Below are 19,510 nucleotides of genomic sequence, written 5' to 3' on the forward strand. Positions count from 1 at the left end.
ATGATAAAAAAGCTAGCTGGTGCTCTAGCCATCCCATGACCCATTATTATAAAAGTTTTCTTATTGGATAATCTGCTGTTGAGCAGGTACTCCTGCCATCCTTTTAATCAGTGGACACTATGGTCTGCCCCTGGGACCAGTGCCAGGACAAGGTTATTTAGCACCCAGTCAAAGATGTTAAACTGAGCCGCCCCTTTTTAAAAAAATCGAGCAAACAAAAATTCTCCCTCCTCCTAATACAAATCCCCCCTCCAAGCACAAATTTTCCCTCCATCCCTTCTCCCAGCTCATATCCTCTCTCTCTCTCTCTCCATATCTCCCCTCCAAGTACAAATCCCCCCCAGCACAAATACCCCCCAATCGTCCCTACTAGCACAAACTCTCTGCCCTAATCCCCTTTCCTAAGACCAATCTGCCCTCCAAAATATCCCCTCCTAATACAAATTCCCTCTCTTAAATCACCCCTTCTAACACAATCCCCCAATTCCCCCTCCTAGTACAAGTCTCTTCCTCCCCAATCCCCCCAAGCACAAATGCCAGATGATCCCACCTCCTGGCACAAATCCTTTTCCACCCCAAATCACCCCCCCCCCAAGCACATCCCCCCAAAATTTCCCTCCTAGAACAATTCTCCTCATGGTGCTCCTCCACCTCCCATGATACCAGTGCCCTGGGTAGTCACCTCTCCTGCCCCCTCCCTTTCTTGTCCAGACCTTGACTGGTACATAACAGATTTACTTCAACATGGGTTCAAATCATAAGCATAAGATATTATTTAGTACAGGACTGATTGATGAAAAAGGAATCACACATAGCCGGCTGTTTCTCATAGCAAATAAATTTATTGTTTGCACAAGCAATGTGAATATTCAACAGTAAAGCTTGGCTGAAAGTCCAGATTATCAATGCTGCTGTATACATTGATTGTCCTGAGAAAAGATATTATTTGGTAATATTTGGTGGGAAGCTCGAAAAAGATGATGGCTGCGAGACACCTGATTTGGTAAAAAACCTAGAAGCCCCAGCATGCACTGCCCACCAACATTGTAGTAGGTATGCTGGGAGCAGGCACCTAACCCTACACTACATTATCAAGGATTACTTGAGACCGATTGGGCAGGAGACGCCAGTACCGCCCAGTCCACAGTACCCATTAGGTACCTTGCTCAGATACTGCTGGTGATAATCCTCTGCATAGTAGAAGGAGGTCTCCTTTCGGATTTCAGTGGTAATATTTCCATATCCCTTCGCAGTCAATTCCTGTAAGAAAAAAATACAATTCAAATAAGAATGCCAGTCTGATTAATTAGCAGGATATTGTATAAGAATGAGGAAATTCTGAAATTAGAAACAAATCTTTTCCCCTTATTACTTTGTTACGGGAGTGTGGTTATTACACAGTTCAGGACATGACACCATATAAAACTATTGTGCCTGTAACCACCCCCTACAGTGCTTCATGCTGATTGGCAGCTCACCTTATGCACACTAAATCAAGCTTTTTTTGCAATGTATCATGGGAGATGTTATGGAACCCAGTAGTGACTGAGCCAGTAAAGTACAAACGTGTAGGCAAAACTTTTCGCTTTAGTTTTGGATAGAGCGGGGAAGGGTTATGCTGGCCATGCACTATACGAAAAATCGGCCGAAATTCGGTCATTTGGCCAGTTCGTTCGTTTTTCGGCCAGTTAATGGCACAAAATCGTTAGAAGGTTTTTGAGCCGAAAAAACGAAGGACAAGTTTGGAAATTTTCAGCCGAACGAACGATAACTTGAAAGGTTGATGGGCTTCCTATCCGCACTATGGGCACTATGTATATGTTAAAAAAAAAAAAAAAAAATGATGCATTTATGTCCAGTGAATGATTTATCGGTCATTACATGATGGCACTATCGTTTGCTCTCACGGCTGAATGTTCGTTTTTTCAAAAATGGGTTTGGCCGATTTTTTGTATAGTGTATGGCCAGCATTAGACCAGCCTATCTCAACTTGTTCACCTAGCATATCTGGTGCCTGGGGCCATTCATTTGGCAACCTCAATCCCCCTCCTGCTTCCCACAAACGAAAAAAAAAGAAGAAAAGAAAAGCTAAAGCAATAAAGCACCCCCCCCCCACCCAAGAACCAATCTTCCGCACAAGCCCCACAGTTCAAATCTCAACCAACACCCTCAATCGTCCCCCCAGTACAGATCTTCCCCCACAGACCTAAATCCCCTCTCCCAGCCCACCACCTCTGTAGAGCTCCCCCTCCCAGTCTACACCTTCACTACAGACCACCCCTAGTCCAGACACCTTCAAGCGGAGGTTCACACAAAAATTGAACCTCCGCTTTTCGGAACCCTCCCCCCCTCCGGTGTCACATTTGACACCTTTCAAGGGGAAGGGGGGTGCAGATACCTGTCTAAGACAGGTATTTGCACCCATTTCCGGGCATAGACTCTCACGGGAGTCTACACCACTTCCCGTCCCCCCCACCGCGTTGTCTGCTGGGACACACACGGGTCCCGGAGACAGCAGGGACCATTCGGATTGCGCAGCGCGACTCGCGCATGCGCAGTAGGGAACTGGGAAGTGAAGCCGCAAGGCTTCATTTCCTGATTCCTTTACTGAAGATGGCGGCTGCAGCATCCGAGGACCGAGGGACGGTTCGGCCTCGGGTGCCGACATCGCTGGACCCTGGGACAGGTAAGTGTCCTTATTTTAAAAGTCAGCAGCTGCAGTATTTGTAGCTGCTGACTCTTAAAGAAAAAAATGTTGCGGGACTCCCGCTTTCAGTACAGATCCCCCTCCCAGCTTAAGCCTTTAGTACAGACCCCCTTCCCCATTTCAGAAGTACAGAGACCCCCAGTACATACCCTCCTCAGTACAGGCTCCCTCCCCTCAGTATACAGTTCCACAGTGTATAGCCCCCCCCAGCACAGACCCCCCCTCAGTGCAGACACCTTCCAGTACACATCTCTTCAGTACAGACACCCCCCAATACAGACACTTGAGTTCAGATACCTCTCAGTACAGACAACCCCCAGTACTAACATCCCTTAATACAGGCCCCCCAGTACAGACACCTCCCCAGTACAGTCTCCCCCAGTACTAACATCCCTTAATACAGTCTCCCCCAGTACAGACACCTCCCCAGTACAGACACCTCCCCCAGCACTAACATCCCTTAATACATTCCCCCCCAGTACAGACACCCTTCGGTACAGACAACCCCCCAATACAATCACCCCCAGTATAGGCAACACGCAGTATAGCACCCCCCCAGTGCAGTCACCCTTCAGTACAGACACCCCCAGTACAGGCAACCCCCAGTAGTCACCCCCCTGTACAAACACCTCCCAATACAGACACCCCCAGTAAAGGCACCCCCAGTACAGTCACCCTTCAGTACAAACACCCCCCCCCCCCCGTTACAGTTGCCCCCAGTACTAAAATCCCTTAATACAGTCTCCCCCAGTACAGTCTCCCCAAGTACAGACACCCTTCAGTACAGACAACCCCCCCCAATACGGTCACCTCCAGTACAAACACCCCCAGTATAGGCAATACCCAGTATAGCACCCCCCAGTAATTTTATTATGTTCGTGTGTCCTAAAATAATTAGCTTTTGTGTATTTTTTTTACAGAAATTTTGCATTTCCTAGACCTTTGTGGTAAGATCGTGTGACTTAAAAAAATAAAAAAAATTGGAGCTACCACTATTTTATTCTCTAGGCCAGTGATGGCGAACCTTGGCACCCCAGATGTTTTGGAACTACATTTCCCATGATGCTCAACTACACTGCAGAGAGCATGAGGATCATGGGAAATGTAGTTCCAAAACATCTGGGGTGCCAAGGTTCGCCATCACTAGTCTAGGGTGTCTGCTTTCACAAAACATACCTCCCGCCATTTTGAGATGGGAATGAGGGACACCTACTAGCAAATGTATGTAGGCATAGGACACGCCCCCCTGCCACGCCCCCTTAAAGGAGAATTAACCCCCCAAAAAAAAAGTTAATTAAATCCACAAGGGACTTTTTTTTTACCACTACTATTCATTTATATTGGCTTTTAAAAATTACAAATGCAGCAATTTATAATTTGGATGAAAGGTTTAGCACTGGGGAACACTTTTTGAAAGATAAAAAGTGCATTTTATATACAACTATATAGATCAGACCAAAATGAGGGACAAATGACGGGGAAAGAGGGAGATTGCTCCAAATCAGGGACAGTTGGGAGCTATGAGAAAATATATCATGCTTTGGGGTTTTATGTCATCTTCAGGGCTATGGGGGGTGAACTGGTTAAAGTAGATATAATGGAACGCCATTTCGTTTTTTCCAGCCTCAGCGTTCAGCTAAACCAAGCACCGGATATATGGAAGCGGAACAGATTTTACAGGCAGATGAATAGAACGGCTTTGTTTCCAGTCCGGGGTGTTCCTTTAAATCAGCTGAGCAGACGATTAATTTGCTGCGGGGCGCGCAATTTTCTCTTTAATGCGGAGCTCTGCTTTGTTGGACGATCTGTGCAGCACTTGGATCCGGGGCCCCTGTGGGCTGTTCGGGGGCCATGCCTGTAAAGTCTGACAGATTTGTAGACAGATGGCTGTGTACACATTTCTGCCCAGCACACCATTCAGCTACAACTGCCATACTGTGTACAGCCTCAGATGACCTATTTTTGCATACTCAGACATGATAATGTATAGACGGTTAATAGCGACGAGCGCGGTTAACAGCTTCGGTGCCTAAAAAAAAAAAAAAAAAAAAAAAAAAAGGCTCTGTGTACGGGCAAGATCAGATTTGGTGTGCTGCGAGGATTTTTTAAATGGAAATCGCAGCGTGCCGTTTCCAGGCGCAAGCTGGGATCAATGCCTTTGTTACCTGAGCACCCAAGTTCCCTCTGAAACCGGTGCTGAGCTACTTAAAGGCTTAGTTCACCTTTCCCATAAAAAGTAGCAAGTGCAGCAACAAAGATCTTATGATCCATAGGCATCTACTACTCTGAAGTCTGCAGAGCATTGCCCCCACAATCTCCAATGCAATGCACAGGCTCTTGCAGTGTGTACCCCAAGGGCGGCCCATCCATTGTGGGTGCACGGGCGCCGCCGCCCTCCCTATCCATGCGCCCAGCCCCTTTTAGGATGCCGGTTGCATGAATTCTTATGACAGGGGTGGGCGGTGATGAAGCACTGATTAAAGCTAGAGCTAGAGGCTCTAATAGGCTTCAAAATAGGGTGGGCTCTGGGCGCAGAGCATTGCCTCCGGAGCCCACCCAGGTGTATTGCAACAGCGAATGAATATTCACTGTTGCAACACTGATCCTCCTCCCGGGCAATCAGGAAGCGGGTCTGATATCCGTCAACCGATTGGCTGAAAGGACAGGCGCTCCTGTGGGACGCCTAGGAGGAGGGGAGGAGATGCACGGTGGAAGCGAGGAGGAGAGCCGCTGGCCGATGTCAGGATGCCCGCCGATGCCAAATTTCCGACGCTGCCTGGTGCCCTGGTCCCCGCCGCTGCTTGGTGCCCACACCCGAAGAGGGACGAGACAATTGGGAACAGACACCTGAAGCGGGTTCTCCTCTGCCCCGCCACTGCTTGGTGCCCCTGATCCCCGCCACTGTTTGTATGGATCGTTGTATGGATCTACATTAAATAAAGGAATTATTTTCATTGGAGTGCAGCCATCCGGACTTTTTTGTTTTGTTCTTTGCATATGGTTGCATACTGAGCCGCTCCCACACCTGAAGAGGGACGAGACAATTGGGAACAGACACCTGGACCGGGTTCTCCTCTGGCCCGCCACTGCTTGGTGCCCTGATCCCCGCTGCCTAGATGGGGTAAGTGCCGGTGGACCGACAGGCAGACGGGGGGGGGGGGGGGGGGGGGGACTTGTTTGCCGCCCCCCCCAAACAAAAACCCACCAGCCGCCGCTGGTATGCCCCCAGCCCCAGGTCTAGATTATTATGGGACTGGAGGAACTGGCAGCTGGACTAAAATTGTGACAACATCACCATCCTGCCTGCAGGTGTGGTCTGTTAAGTGCCTCTAAACATAAAACATACAGTTAGTGAAAAAAGTATTTGATCCCCTGCTGATTTTGTACATTTGACCACTGACAAAGAAATGATCAGTCTATAATTTTAATGGTAGGTTTAATCTAACAGTGAGACACAGAATAACAAAAAAAATCCAGAAAAACGCAAAAAAGTTATAAATAGATTTGCATTTTAATAAGTGAAATAAGTGTTTGACCCCTTCCCAAAACATGACTTGGTACTCGGTGGCAAAGCCCTTGTTGCCAATCACAGAGGTCAGACGTTTCTTGTAGTTGGCCACCAGGTTTGCATCTCAGGAGGGTTTTTGTCCCACTCCTCTTTGCAGATCCTTTCCAAGTCATTAAGGTTTTGAGGTTGACGATTGGTGACTCGAACCTTCAGCTCCCTCCACATATTTTCTATGGGACTGAGGTCTGGAGACTGGCTAGGCCACTCCAGGACCTTAATGTGCTTCTTCTTGAGCCACTCCTTTGTTGCCTTGACCGTGTGTTTTGGGTTATTGTCATGCTGGAATACCCATCTACAACCCATCTTCAGTGTTCTGGCTGAGGGAACGAGGTTCTTACTCAAGATTTGACGTTACATGGCCCTTTAAGAGAAAGCTCCTAATCTCAGCTAGTTACCTGTATAGAAGACACCTGGGAGCCAGAAATCTTGCTGATTGATAGGGGATCAAATACTTATTTCACTCATTAAAAATGCAAATCAATATATTACTTTTTTTTAAATGTTTTTTTCTGGATATACAGCCGCAAACTCCACTGTGAGATATAGCACAGTCCCAAATCGCAAATGTTCATAAATAGAGTTGTGCTAGAAATATTGAATTAAACACCAGTGAAAAATAAACAGTCCCAATGTGGTGAATAAATTCTATGATAGCATCCACAGCATCCGCCACCATTAGATGAATGATCGTCTGGGGCACAACGTCATCTTATGACAAACGCGTAGGGCGGAGCGATGTTCTGACGTCACTGCGCTTCTCAAGTCCCGGAAGGACGGGTGGCTACGAATAGCCAGCTTGTACTATTCCCAATGCGATTATATGCACTTCATGTCGTTATCAGTGCATTATTTTATACTTTGTTTGAAGTTTTAAAGATTTTTTTATACTATAGCGAGTTTCTTATATTTTGGGGGCCACCTGTGATATTGGTACCTGGACGGAGACCCATATACTTTAGGAGGTTCCTGGGACGGTCAAAGTCCCTGGCTGGGTTTAGAGCCACAAGCATCACTAACCTTCTGTGATAGAAGGTCCGTGCAATCTGGTAAGCGACCATTTTGCCTATGGTGGAAGTGATTTCCATTGGATCGTTCAACTAATGGTGGCGGATGGTGCGGATGCTATCACAGAATTTATTTACCACATTGGGACTGTTTATTTTATACTGGTGTTTAATTCAATATTTTTAGCGCAACTCTGCTTATGAACTTGTGTTAAGTGCCTCTGCTGCAGTGGAAGTTGAGACTTGTAGTAGCTCTTGTTCATCATTGTCAGACCTTCATGATATAGTGGTTTAGGCGCAGATGTGCTAAATAAAAAAACTAAAAAAACAGGATTACCCAGAAAGATGCACCCCACAATTCAGGTAAGGGGGTGGGGTTTCGGTCATGGAGTATGCACTAAGGAAGAAAAATAAAATAAATCCCAAAGGCGGCACATCATACAAACAGTAGAAGCAGCCTCAGCCATGACTAAGCCCTGTGGGCGGGGAGAAACACGTTGGTGGCCATAGTCTGGACAGAGTCTAGGCTGGGGCTGCTTCTACTTTATGGATGAGGGTTTTGTGTGATGTGCAGCTTTTGAGATTTCTTTTCCTTTCTTAGTAATTTATGGTGGCTACATTACTTTTATTTTCTTTGGTGATTCTACCAGTAACACCTCCTGTTCTCCAGTACACTATGTCATTCTAGGACTAAGAATGAGCACAGGTTTGGACTGAATTTAGGTCTGGAGCAAACCTGGAAGCAAACTGTCACTCCTGCCAAATCAGTACCCAATCAGCCATGGCTAGGGCGTTACCCACAGCACAACATAACAAATTAGGGGAGAGTTACTTATGACATCATTGACCTAATATATCACATTACCATACGGTATTTGGTAATGCCATTGACTAAATATGGCCCTGTGACCATATTAGGTCAATAATGTCATGAGCATCCCCACCCCTTTTTTACATGTGACTGATGGGTGGGGTTGCAGCTTTGGCTGATTGGGTGCTTTTTTGTCAGGAATGGCAGCTTGCCTCCGGGTTCAGTCTGAGCCTAGATTCAGACCAAACTTGTGCTCATCCCTAGTCCCAGAGTGACCCTAGACCTTTTGTGACAATACTATGGAGGATCACTGTTGTCATCCCAGGGCAGTATCAGAACTACGGGACACCTTTTGCTTTCTTCATCCCTATAAGGAGGGGGGGTTGTTTTGTAGTTACAAATATGTATTGTGCAGTCCAAATGAGATATCAGCACAGTGTGGTCAGATTGACAGCTCATTGTAGTACTATAAATAAGAGACAATAGTATTCTTTGACTTGGCAGATCCATTGAGCACTCCAGCCTTTCTCAACCATGGTTCTGTGAAACCCTAGGGTTCCTCCAAAGTTTGCTAGGGGTTTCATGAGTGGTGGCTAACTGACCTCCAATCCGATGGTGCCTGCATAGTTCCAGGAACAACACCCCTTGGTAAAGCCAGCAGGATGACAGCAGTGATCATTTTAGTAGTCCGTAAGGGTTGCATTCTGACCACCACTGTGAGGGCTGCATTCTTTCTACTGGTCACCAATATAAGAGAGGCAGTCTTTCTACTGACCACCAATGTAAGGAGCATTTTGTCATTGACCCCCCCACTGAAGTTTTTTTTAGGGGGCTCCCTGAGATCTGAAAATTATTTTAGGGGTTCCTCTGGTGTAAAAAGGTTGTGAAAGGCTGGAGAATCCAATTTGGTGGCCAAAGGCATTGCATGTCTTTGAGAACGTGCTTTGCTCAGTGAACTGGATTGATATTGAAATTGCTACTTCTATAACCATTTCTAAACAAATTTTAGTTTATTATTTTTTTTTATTTACATATGTTATTTTTTACCAGCAGCATAAAAACTGCAAAGGTGATGGTTGCGTTGTCAGGCGTACTTGGATATTAAACCTGTTTATCCCACATTCGCGTGCACACACTGCTGTATAAAGTCTATAGATTGCCTTTCACCTTACTTTCCCTTTCATACCGGAGAATGTTTTCTTTACAACATACATTTCCCAGCATGCCATCTGACGCGTTCCTGTGCCAGCTTCAGATCAGCAGTGACTTGGCACAGGTCCTCAAGCCAGATGCCATGTGTACTGAATTGGGTTGGCACGATAATTTGGTCATTTCTTGAAGTTAAAAGCAAAATAAAATAAGTAGAAAAAAAAAGTAGCCAAAGTCACAGCCAAGATGCTGTATTTTTTTTAGGATGAAAAGAAGCTGCTGGGTAAACAACATCCAATCAGATTTCCTCTTTCATGGTCCAAACCTGCACTAAAAAAAAAATGACTTTCTGAAGATGAATAATTGCTGAAAGTTCTGCTTTTGGGCACTTTGAGGCCAGCAGCAACACTTCAGTTGTTCTTGGTTTTTGAATCTGATGTTGGCTTTTTGGATATTTTAAGGCTCTAATCGGGAGCTATGCCATGTGGCCCTCACATCTAAATAACCTTGTTGGACATCCCATTCCAAAACCATAGCTATTATTATGGAGTTGACCCCTGCTGTCCTTTGTAGCCATAACAGCCTCCTTTTTTTTTTGCCAGAAGGAACATCAAGAAGCTTCACCACCGGCCTGAACTGGCTACCAAGATTCTCAATAAACCTGCTACATCCCCTACACCCTCCTAGAAAAGAGATTCTTCTTTTGCATATACATTACATGGCCAAGAGTTTGTGGATCCCTGACCATCACACCTATATGAGCTTGTTGGACATCTCATTCCAAAACCATGGCCAATAATATGGGGTTGCCCCTCTTTGTGGCCATAACAGCCTTCACTCTTCTAGAAAGACTTTCCACAAGATTTTTGAGGGTGTCTGTGGGAATTTCTGCCCATCTGTGAAGTCAGGTACTGATGCTGGATGAGAAGATCTGCTTCACAATCACGGTTCTAATTCATTCCAAAGGTGTTCAGTAGGGTTGAGGTGAAGTATTATTATTAGTATGTTAGATGAGAAGACCTGGGCACCACTGGTATGTCAATTTATCCCGAAGGTGTTTAGTAGGTGTTGATGTCAGGTACTGATGTTGGATGAGAAGACCTGGGCGCCATTAGAATTCCAGTTCATCCCAAAGATGTTTAGTAGGGTTGAATTGAAGTAATGACGTTAGGTGAGAAGACCTTAGTGCCATTGGAATTCCAATTAATCCCAAATGTTTCAGTAGGGTTGAGGTCAGGTACTAATGCTGGATGAGAAGACCTGGGCACCATTGAAATTCCAGTTCATCCCAAAGATGTTCAGTAGGGTTGAGGTGAAGTAATGATGTTGGATGACAAGACCCTGGCGCGCCACTGGAATTCCAATTCATCTTGAATGTATTCAGTGGTCAGGTACTGATGTTGGATCCCCAAGGGAGAATACCTCCCGAATTAATCAAAGTGAGTGGGATTGTGAACCCCAGGGGGAATAGCCCCATAACCATTGGTGTTCATTGGGATAGAGACCACCAGGGAAGAATAGTTCCCCAAATAGTGGATAGTGGCTCCAAGGAGAGAATAGCCACCCCAATAGTAAAAAAATGCTAATTTTTCCCAGAGATGGGCTTTAAAAACAGCTTTTTGAATTATTGAGAAATAAATTAAACTTAAACTCCGTCAATCCACAATGTTTCAACAACTTTATTGAAAACAAATGAACAAAAGTACCCCAAAGGCTAGGAGGTGCTTTGCCTCCTAGTGGGGCGTAATTGTATAGTCTATGGGAGCTGCCGGGACCTGAAATAAGCTGTGCACTTGTGACTAATTTTGCAGGGCTGCCTTATGGGTCCTCCTGGGTCCCTCCCACATCTCGGCTCTCTGCACAGGCTATGTACAGCCCAGTGATGATGTTCACTTTTACAACGCAATATCTGAGTTTGCAAAGGTAAAAGTGGATATATCTTTTGCGGCTATTGAGGAATATATTTAAATGAAATCTTTAAAGCTTCTTTGAAATTTTAGTTATTGGGTTAGATCTACTTTAAATAGCTCTGGTTATGCTCTGTAATTTTTTCAGGTAACAGAGGTTTTTATAGTAGAAATCATTAAAGACTGTGCCATCTGTGGGAAGGTTTAGCTGTATGTTTTCTTCAGTAGAGTTATTGTTGGGAGGGGGGGTCGACATAGCTCTAGACCCCATACGCAGCATGGTTGTGTGTCGCACCTGATGAGAAGGAGGGTGCAGGAAAACATTTGGCGTTACACGGCGCGATCCATGTGTTACCTGAACGCGGCCAACTCGAGAGTGGAACTGATTCATCTCTTACCTACGCCGCCCCATCCAGCAGCTGTCCCTGACAGGTGTTCCCTTCCGCTATGGCAGATGGCAAGCAAAAATGGGATTTTTGGCAGGTCTGGGAGCTGCCGTCACACTACACACATGGCACGTACACAAACATGCACAGATATCGGCGGCGTGACAGCGGAAACCAAGACGTGTTACTACAACTTCTCAGAATTAACATTCTTAAAGGGCAATATATATGTGTGATGGAAGCCTATACATGAACAGCTAAGCCTGATAAATGATGTGCACAGTAATGCACTTACCAAAGTGATCCGGTAATCTCTGCCATGACTGCACCTATGAAAGGCTTCAGATCTGCATACTCCATACAGACCATACACTGATCAGCCATGACCACCTGCCTAATATTGAATAGGTCCCCCCATCGAGGCATAGATGCCACTAGACCTCTGAAGGTATGCTGTGGTATCTGGCACAAAGCCATCAGTAGCAGATCCCTACTGAGCAACTTTGAACCTCAAACCCTACTGAACACCTTTTGACCTCAACCCTACTGAACCCCTTTGGACCTCAACCCTACCAAACACCTTTATAATTCAACCCCACTGAACACCTTTAGACTTTAACCCTACTGAACACCTTTGGACCTCAACCCTACTGAACACCTTTAGACTTTAACCCTACTGAACACCTTTAGACTTTAACCCTACTGAACACCTTTAGACTTTAACCCTACTGAACACCTTTAGACTTTAACCCTACTGAACACCTTTAGACTTTAACCCTACTGAACACCTTTAGACTTTAACCCTACTGAACACCTTTAGACTTTAACCCTACTGAACACCTTTAGACTTTAATCCTACTGAACACCTTTAGACTTTAACCCTACTGAACACCTTTGATCTTCAACCCTACTGAACAGCTTTGGACCTCAACCCTACTAAACACCTTTGGACCTCAACCCTACTGAACACCTTTAGACTTCAACCCTATTGTACACCTTTGAACGTCAACCCTACTGAACACCTTTAGACTTTAACCCTACTGAACACCTTTAGACCTCAACCCTACTAAACACCTTTAGACCTCAACCCTACTAAACACCTTTAGACCTCAACCCTACTAAACACCTTTAGACTTTAACCCTACTGAACACCTTTAGACTTTAACCCTACTGAACACCTTTGGACCTCCATCCTCCTGAACACCTTTAGACACCAACCCTACTAAACACCTTTAGACTTTAACCCTACTGAACACCTTTGATCTTCAACCCTACTGAACAGCTTTGGACCTCAACCCTACTAAACACCTTTGGACCTCAACCCTACTGAACACCTTTAGACTTTAACCCTACTGAACACCTTTAGACTTCAACCCTATTGTACACCTTTGAACGTCAACCCTACTGAACACCTTTAGACTTTAACCCTATTGAACACCTTTAGACTTTAACCCTACTGAACACCTTTAGACCTCAACCCTACTAAACACCTTTAGACCTCAACCCTACTAAACACCTTTAGACCCCAACCCTACTAAACACCTTTAGACTTTAAGCCTACTGAACACCTTTAGACTTTAAACCTACTGAACACCTTTGATCTTCAACCCTACTGAACAGCTTTGGACCTCAACCCTACTAAACACCTTTGGACCTCAACCCTACTGAACACCTTTAGACTTTAACCCTACTATACACCTTTAGACTTCAACCCTATTGTACACCTTTGAACTTCAACCCTACTGAACACCTTTGGGATGAACTGAAGTGCTTATTACGAGCCATGTCTTCTCATCTGACATTAGTACATGACCTCACAAATGGGCACAAATTCCTACAGACACCCTCTAAAATCTTGTGGAAAGTCTTTCTAGGAGAGTGAAGGCTGTTACAACCACAAAGAGGGGCAACTCCCCATTAATCACTGTGGTTTTGGAATGGGATGTCCAACAACCTCATATAGGTGTGATGGTCAGGGGTCCACAAACTCACGCAAAACAAGAATCCCTGTTTCAGGCAATTTTTTCTAGAAGGGTGTAAGGGTGTCTAATCATCTGTGAAAGGTTAATTGGAAATCTTAGGAACCAGTCCAGGCCAGGGGTGAAGCTCCTTGATGTTCCCACTGACACTGATAAAAGGAGGGTTGTCGGTGTTCTAAGAGCCCCATGACTACGGGCAGGGTAAAATAAAATAAAATAAAAACAGGCAGGCGGTGTTAAACTTTGCAAATATCAACTTGTGATTTATTTCCACACTCCAGAGAGAGAACAGAGAAATTTTTAATCTACGTCTACAGAAAAAGTCACACCATTTGACAGATCACTCACTGCCCCCCCCCCCCACACACACACACAGGAAATAACGCTTCTCAAGAGGTGTACAAAAGAGCCACAGATTTTTAGGAGTAATAGCGATAGTTTACGTTCAATCAAAAATGGAGACCCCAGAGAAAGCGGCAAATGCGTTTTCTATATCACAGCCTGGAGCATGGGCAGCACGTGGCATATACTTCACTGGTCCCGTTTCTCTAGGAGTACCACACAGACTACAAAGGTATCCTTCTCAGTCTCCTTCCAACCCTGATATCTACATAGCATGCAGGAAGAGCTTTCAACGATGATCCGTCAATTCAGCCATATTTAACGGGCTGGACTATTTTCATCTAGATCTGTGCAGTAATCAGGTGTATGCAGGAGATTCCGGTAATACAGACCACTCACTGCTGCTCTCTCTACTTGTGCAGGGTGATTGGTCTTGTCCGCCCCCCTACTGTAGTGGGTAGAGCACAGTGATGATGACCCTTACATCAGGGTTCCCATCAAAGTCCTCCCTTACATCAGAGTCCCATTCAGAGTACTCCTCACATCAAAATCCCCCATTACATTAGTGTCCCTCAGAGATTTCTCCCATATATCAGATTCCCCCCTTTACATCAGGATTCCCATCAGTCCCCACTGACAGTAGTGTCCCTATTAGAGTCCTCCTTTACATCATGGTCCCAATTTACATCAGGGTCCCAACTTACATCAGGGTACTCCTTACATTAGAGTCCCCATCAAAGTTTCATTCAGAGTACTTCTCACATCAGAATCCCCCATTACATTAGTATCCCTATCGGAGAGTCCCCCCTTACATCATAGTCTCCATCAGAGTTTCCCTATACATCAGATTCCCCCTTTACATCAGGATTCCCATCAGAGTCCCCCTGACATTAGTGTCCCAATCAACTTTCTCCCTTACATCAGGGTCATCCTTACTTTAGAGTACCCCTTACATTAGTATAACTATCAGAGTCCCCCCTTACATCAGGGTCCCCATCAAAGTTCTCTCTTACATCAGAGTCCCATTCAGAGTGCTCCTCACATCAGAGTTCCCCATTACATTAGTGTACCTATCAGAGATTCCTCCACATTACAGTCCCCATCAAAGTTTCCCCATACATCAGATCCCCCCTTTACACCAGGATTCCCATCAGTGTCCCCCCTGGCATTAGTGTCCCTATTAGAGTCCTCCCTTACATCAGAGTACCCCCTTACATCAGGGTCCTCCTTACTTTAGAGTCCCCCTTACATTAGAGTCCCCATCAAAGAACTCCCATACATCAGAGTCCCATTCAGAGTTCTCTTCACATCAAAGTTCCCCCTTACATTAGTGTCTCTATAAGAGTCCTCCCTTACATCAGAGCTCCCCTCTCCTTTCATCAGGGTTCCCATTAAAGTCCCCCCTCACATCAGAGTCCCCATCAAAATCCTCCCCTTACATCAGGGTCCTCCTTACTTTAGAGACCCTATCAAAGCCCCTCCTTATATCAGGGTCCCCATCAAAGTCCTCCTCACATCAGAGTCTCCCCTTACATCACAGTCCTCATAAGAGTACACCTTACATCAGAGCCCTTTTATATTAGGATCTCTACTGGAGTCCCCCTCGCATCAGAGTCCCTCTCACACCAGGTCAAATCACAGACCATAGGGAACCTCTGCTGATTTGAATCCTCAATCTGTGCGTAGGGATAGGCCATTGACCCTTGCTGCAGGCTGTATAAGATCTCGTAGTGGGCCAGATGTGGCCCAGGGGCCATAGTTTGGAGAATTCTAGTTTGGAGCAATACAAAAAGGAGGGTATTTTGTGCTCGGGCACATGGATATCCAGACACTAGAAAGCTGTATATGACTTCTGGGAGTTGAAGAGAGTGAAATACAACATAAGATAACCTCTTCATATGATCAGGCTTGAATATATATAGAAGTAAATCATAAATTTATACTTTACCCCAATTACACCTAAACAATTCTAGTTATAACCACTTCCAGTCCGGGCCTTTTCTGGCACTTTTTGTTTACATGTAAGAATCAGTATTTTTTTTTCCTCGAAAATTACTTAGAACCCCCAAGCATTATATGTGTTTTTTAAAGCAGAGGCCCTAGAGAATAAATTGGTGGTTGTTGCAATTTGTTATGTCACAGGATATATGCGCAGCAGTTTTTCAAACGCAATTTTTTGAAAAAAAGAAATAAAAAAGATGATGTTACGCAGAGTAAATAGATACCAAACATGTCATGTTTTAAAATTGCGCATGCCCGTGCAATGGCGACAAACGATGTAATTTTTACTAGTTATAGGCGACGCTTACAGGTTACCACTTTAGATTTACAGAGGAGGTCTAGTTCTAGAATGACTGCCCATGATATGACTTTCGTGAAGATAGCTCACATGTGTGAGGCGATTGTTTTTTGCGTGACCTGCATGAGCACGGAGGACTTTAATTTTTTTTTTAAATATTCATTTATTATTAATATTATATTATATAATAATATTATTGTTTGCATTTTTACACTGTTTACATTTTTTTTGATCACTTTTATTGCTATCACAAGGAATGTAAACATTCTTGTGACAGCAATAGGCATGTGACAGGTACTCTTTATGGAGAAATCTGAGGTCTATAAGACCCCCCCAAATCCATCCTTTGCCATTAAAAGCATCCAAAAACACTAAAATCTATGTTTTCTAATGCTTTTGTTTTATTGATTTTTCTCCGTAAAGATTTTATTAAAGATTTAACAGACAATACAGAAATTCCAATATAAGAGGACATGGCTCCAAGTACAATACCGACCATGGTGATATACAAATGACGTGGCCAACAAAAGGCTCCCTGTAAAAATTGCAAATAACAATCCTGACATAAGAATGCTTAAAAAGCTCCTTGAGATATCAATAAAACATTTGCCAGTTTTGTGTGTGATATTTCAGATGTCAGGGCTGTTGAAAATTTAGGGCCTCTGCCAATATTCCTAACGCGATTTCTGTTTGTTTCGTAAGACCTGAGAGGGATGGGAAAAGGAGCCGACTACCAAGTCAGCCCCTTATCCCATAAGAAAAAGGGGGATACTAAATAGTAACCAAAAAATCGGACTTTATAGGCATGAAAACAACGAGGAAAGTCACACAACTAATATTGAATCAAAAAATATTTACTGAAAGAAATACATCAATTTATAGATAATGTTCAAAAGAAAGAATAAAAACATGAATCAAATGATACAATTTGTACATTGAGCCCTTATACGTTATGCGTCGACGCGTTTCTACGTGAGGCTTCTTCGGGACACAAACGAGGTTCAAAATTGTAACAGAGAAGGGACAAAAGCGAATCTCACTATCTGCAAATGAGATATATTCCAATTAAAATCAAGAGATATCGAACAAATTACACAGACATGTTGTATCATTAAAAACCTATGCTGAGCACTGGGACAGAAAGACATCCTCAAAAACCAAAAAAAACCAAAACAAAGCAAGATACCGTCCAGAGAGTGAGCGTGTGAGCGAGTCATGTGTGGCTTTTGGATACTTCCCGGCTGCTATGAATTTGTACATGAGGCTCACTCTCTTGAAGGTATCTTGTTTTGTTTTGTTTTTTGATGATGTCTTTCTGTCCCAGTGCTCTTTTGGCTAGTTCAGCATAGGTTTTTAATGATACAACATGTCTGTGTAATTTGTTCGACCTCACTTCATTTTAATTGGAATATATCTCATTTGCAGATAGTGAGATTCGCTTTTGTCCCTTCTCTGTTACAATTTTGAACCCAGTTTGTGTCCTGAAGAAGCCTCACGGCGAAACGCATAGACGCATAACGTATAAGGGCTCAATGTACATATTGTATTATTTGAATTCATGTTTTTATTCTTTCTTTTGAACATTATCAACATTATAAATTGATGTATTTCTTTCAATAAATATTTTTTGATTCAATATTAGTTGTATGACTTTCCCCATTGTTTCCATGCCTATAAAGTCCGATTGTTTGGTTACTTTTTAGTATCCCCCTTTTTCTCATGTTTATGAATGTGGCAATCTGAGTGCTTCTCCCCTCTTTTTTAATTTCCCCTTATCCCATAGTCCCTACATATTAAGACTTAGTCAAGGTAGAGAGGAAAGAAAAGAGAAGATTAAGAGAGGGGAGGGGGGAGGTGTACCGAGAAATTAATATGAGGAGAGGGGGTGGGGTAACCACCGGCTACCCTCTCCATCTACATCAGGTAGCGTCATATGTTGAATATAGGCCAAAGTGCCTTCAAATTGTATTTTTGAAAACAGTAAGGGACCATAGAACAAATTAAATGTTGTCTTGTATCAGTACTTGATAACTTTGAGATTTTTGATAATTGATCCAGGTTTCCTATATATTCAAAAAACTGGAGATCTTATCCTGGGTGGTGTATATCAGCTCCTCCATCACTGCTATATGATTAATACGTGATGCCCATTGTTTCATTGAAGGGGTTGATCTGGACCTCCAATGGACCGGTAAACAAAGCCTAGCAGCATAATCATATGCATGACCACCGACTTATAGTATCTTTTTTGGGGTATTTTGGAAAGGTGAAGGATGCACTGTGCTGGTGAAAGCTACAGTGGGAGCGAGGAGATCGCAGTCGTCGCATCGTGCACTTTACGCCAGTATGGTTGAATCAGTGGGCACGTCCACCATATATGGAGAAAAGTGCCTAAATCTTGTTCGCATTTCCAGCACCGGTCTGAGACCATCAATACAAATTTGTAAAGCAGCTCTGGTGTCTTATACCACCACGTTTTAATTTTATATTCATTTTCCTGGGTGTTCACATTCATAGAACCTTTGTGTATATAGAAGTGAATGCGATCCCAGCCAGCTTCCTTGATTTTGGCGCCTTTGACATTGTAAATCGGAAGTGGTGTCTCGTCATGGCTTCCAGGTTACCATAGGCGAGAGCAGATCAAAGCTGGTCCTGGCTTTATTCGGCTCCCTGACCAGCCGGTGGATGCTCGGGTCTCCCAGGTGGGACAGGAGAGCCAGAGAAAGCTGCTGAAGGCAGCGGGAGGGGGGGCACGTTGCCTCCCGCTGCTTGTAAAGGCTATGCAGCCGCTAGTTAGCCATTAGGATTGCTTTTCCAAGAGCTGACCGCTGGCTCTAAAAAAACAGTACCGTACATGGTATCTCTGAAGCATATATGAACATTGTTTATAGACACTGTGTGAGACTGTTTTTTTTTACCGCTATTACAGTTGTCTGCAGCAACTCCCGGCTGTCATTTTGACAGCTGGGAGTTCCCAGCAACTGCAAGACAGGGGAAGCATCAGCAGTGTAGCAGAAGGACAGGGTGTACTACATATGCCCAGTGTAGCTCAATTAAGCGTTGCTGGGCATGTGTATCATGTCCAGTGTTTACAATTAGTATAAGCCCAACTCCGGGAAGTGCGTTAGTTATTCCTTGCAGTTGGGCTGTGCTCAATGTGCAAGAGTTTATTGCTCAGGACACTATTCCTCCCACTGATACCAATGATGGGGCACTATTTCTCGAACTGATACCAATGATGGGGCACTATTCCTACCACTGACACCAATGATGGGGTACTATACCACCCATTGATACCAGTGATGGGACACTATGCCTCCCACTGATACCAATGATGGGGCACTATTCCTTCCACTGA

The 19,510-nt window shown here is 44.2% G+C and overlaps 1 protein-coding gene across 7 annotated transcripts in view; it reads right to left on the reverse strand.

Moving 5' to 3' along the window:
• Positions 1-822: 822 nt before the first annotated feature.
• MSRA (methionine sulfoxide reductase A) overlaps positions 823-19,510 on the reverse strand; it is a 433,629-nt gene continuing 414,941 nt past the window's right edge. For all 7 annotated transcript variants that reach the window (XM_073624832.1, XM_073624830.1, XM_073624831.1 and 4 more), the window contains one exon: positions 823-1,260. In XM_073624832.1, coding sequence (XP_073480933.1) covers positions 1,099-1,260 — 162 coding nt within the window. In that variant the 3' untranslated portion in view covers positions 823-1,098. The remainder of the gene's footprint in view (positions 1,261-19,510) is intronic.

This window comes from Aquarana catesbeiana, linkage group LG04 (genome assembly GCF_042186555.1).
Source record: "Aquarana catesbeiana isolate 2022-GZ linkage group LG04, ASM4218655v1, whole genome shotgun sequence".
In the NCBI taxonomy this organism is placed as follows: domain Eukaryota; kingdom Metazoa; phylum Chordata; class Amphibia; order Anura; family Ranidae; genus Aquarana; species Aquarana catesbeiana.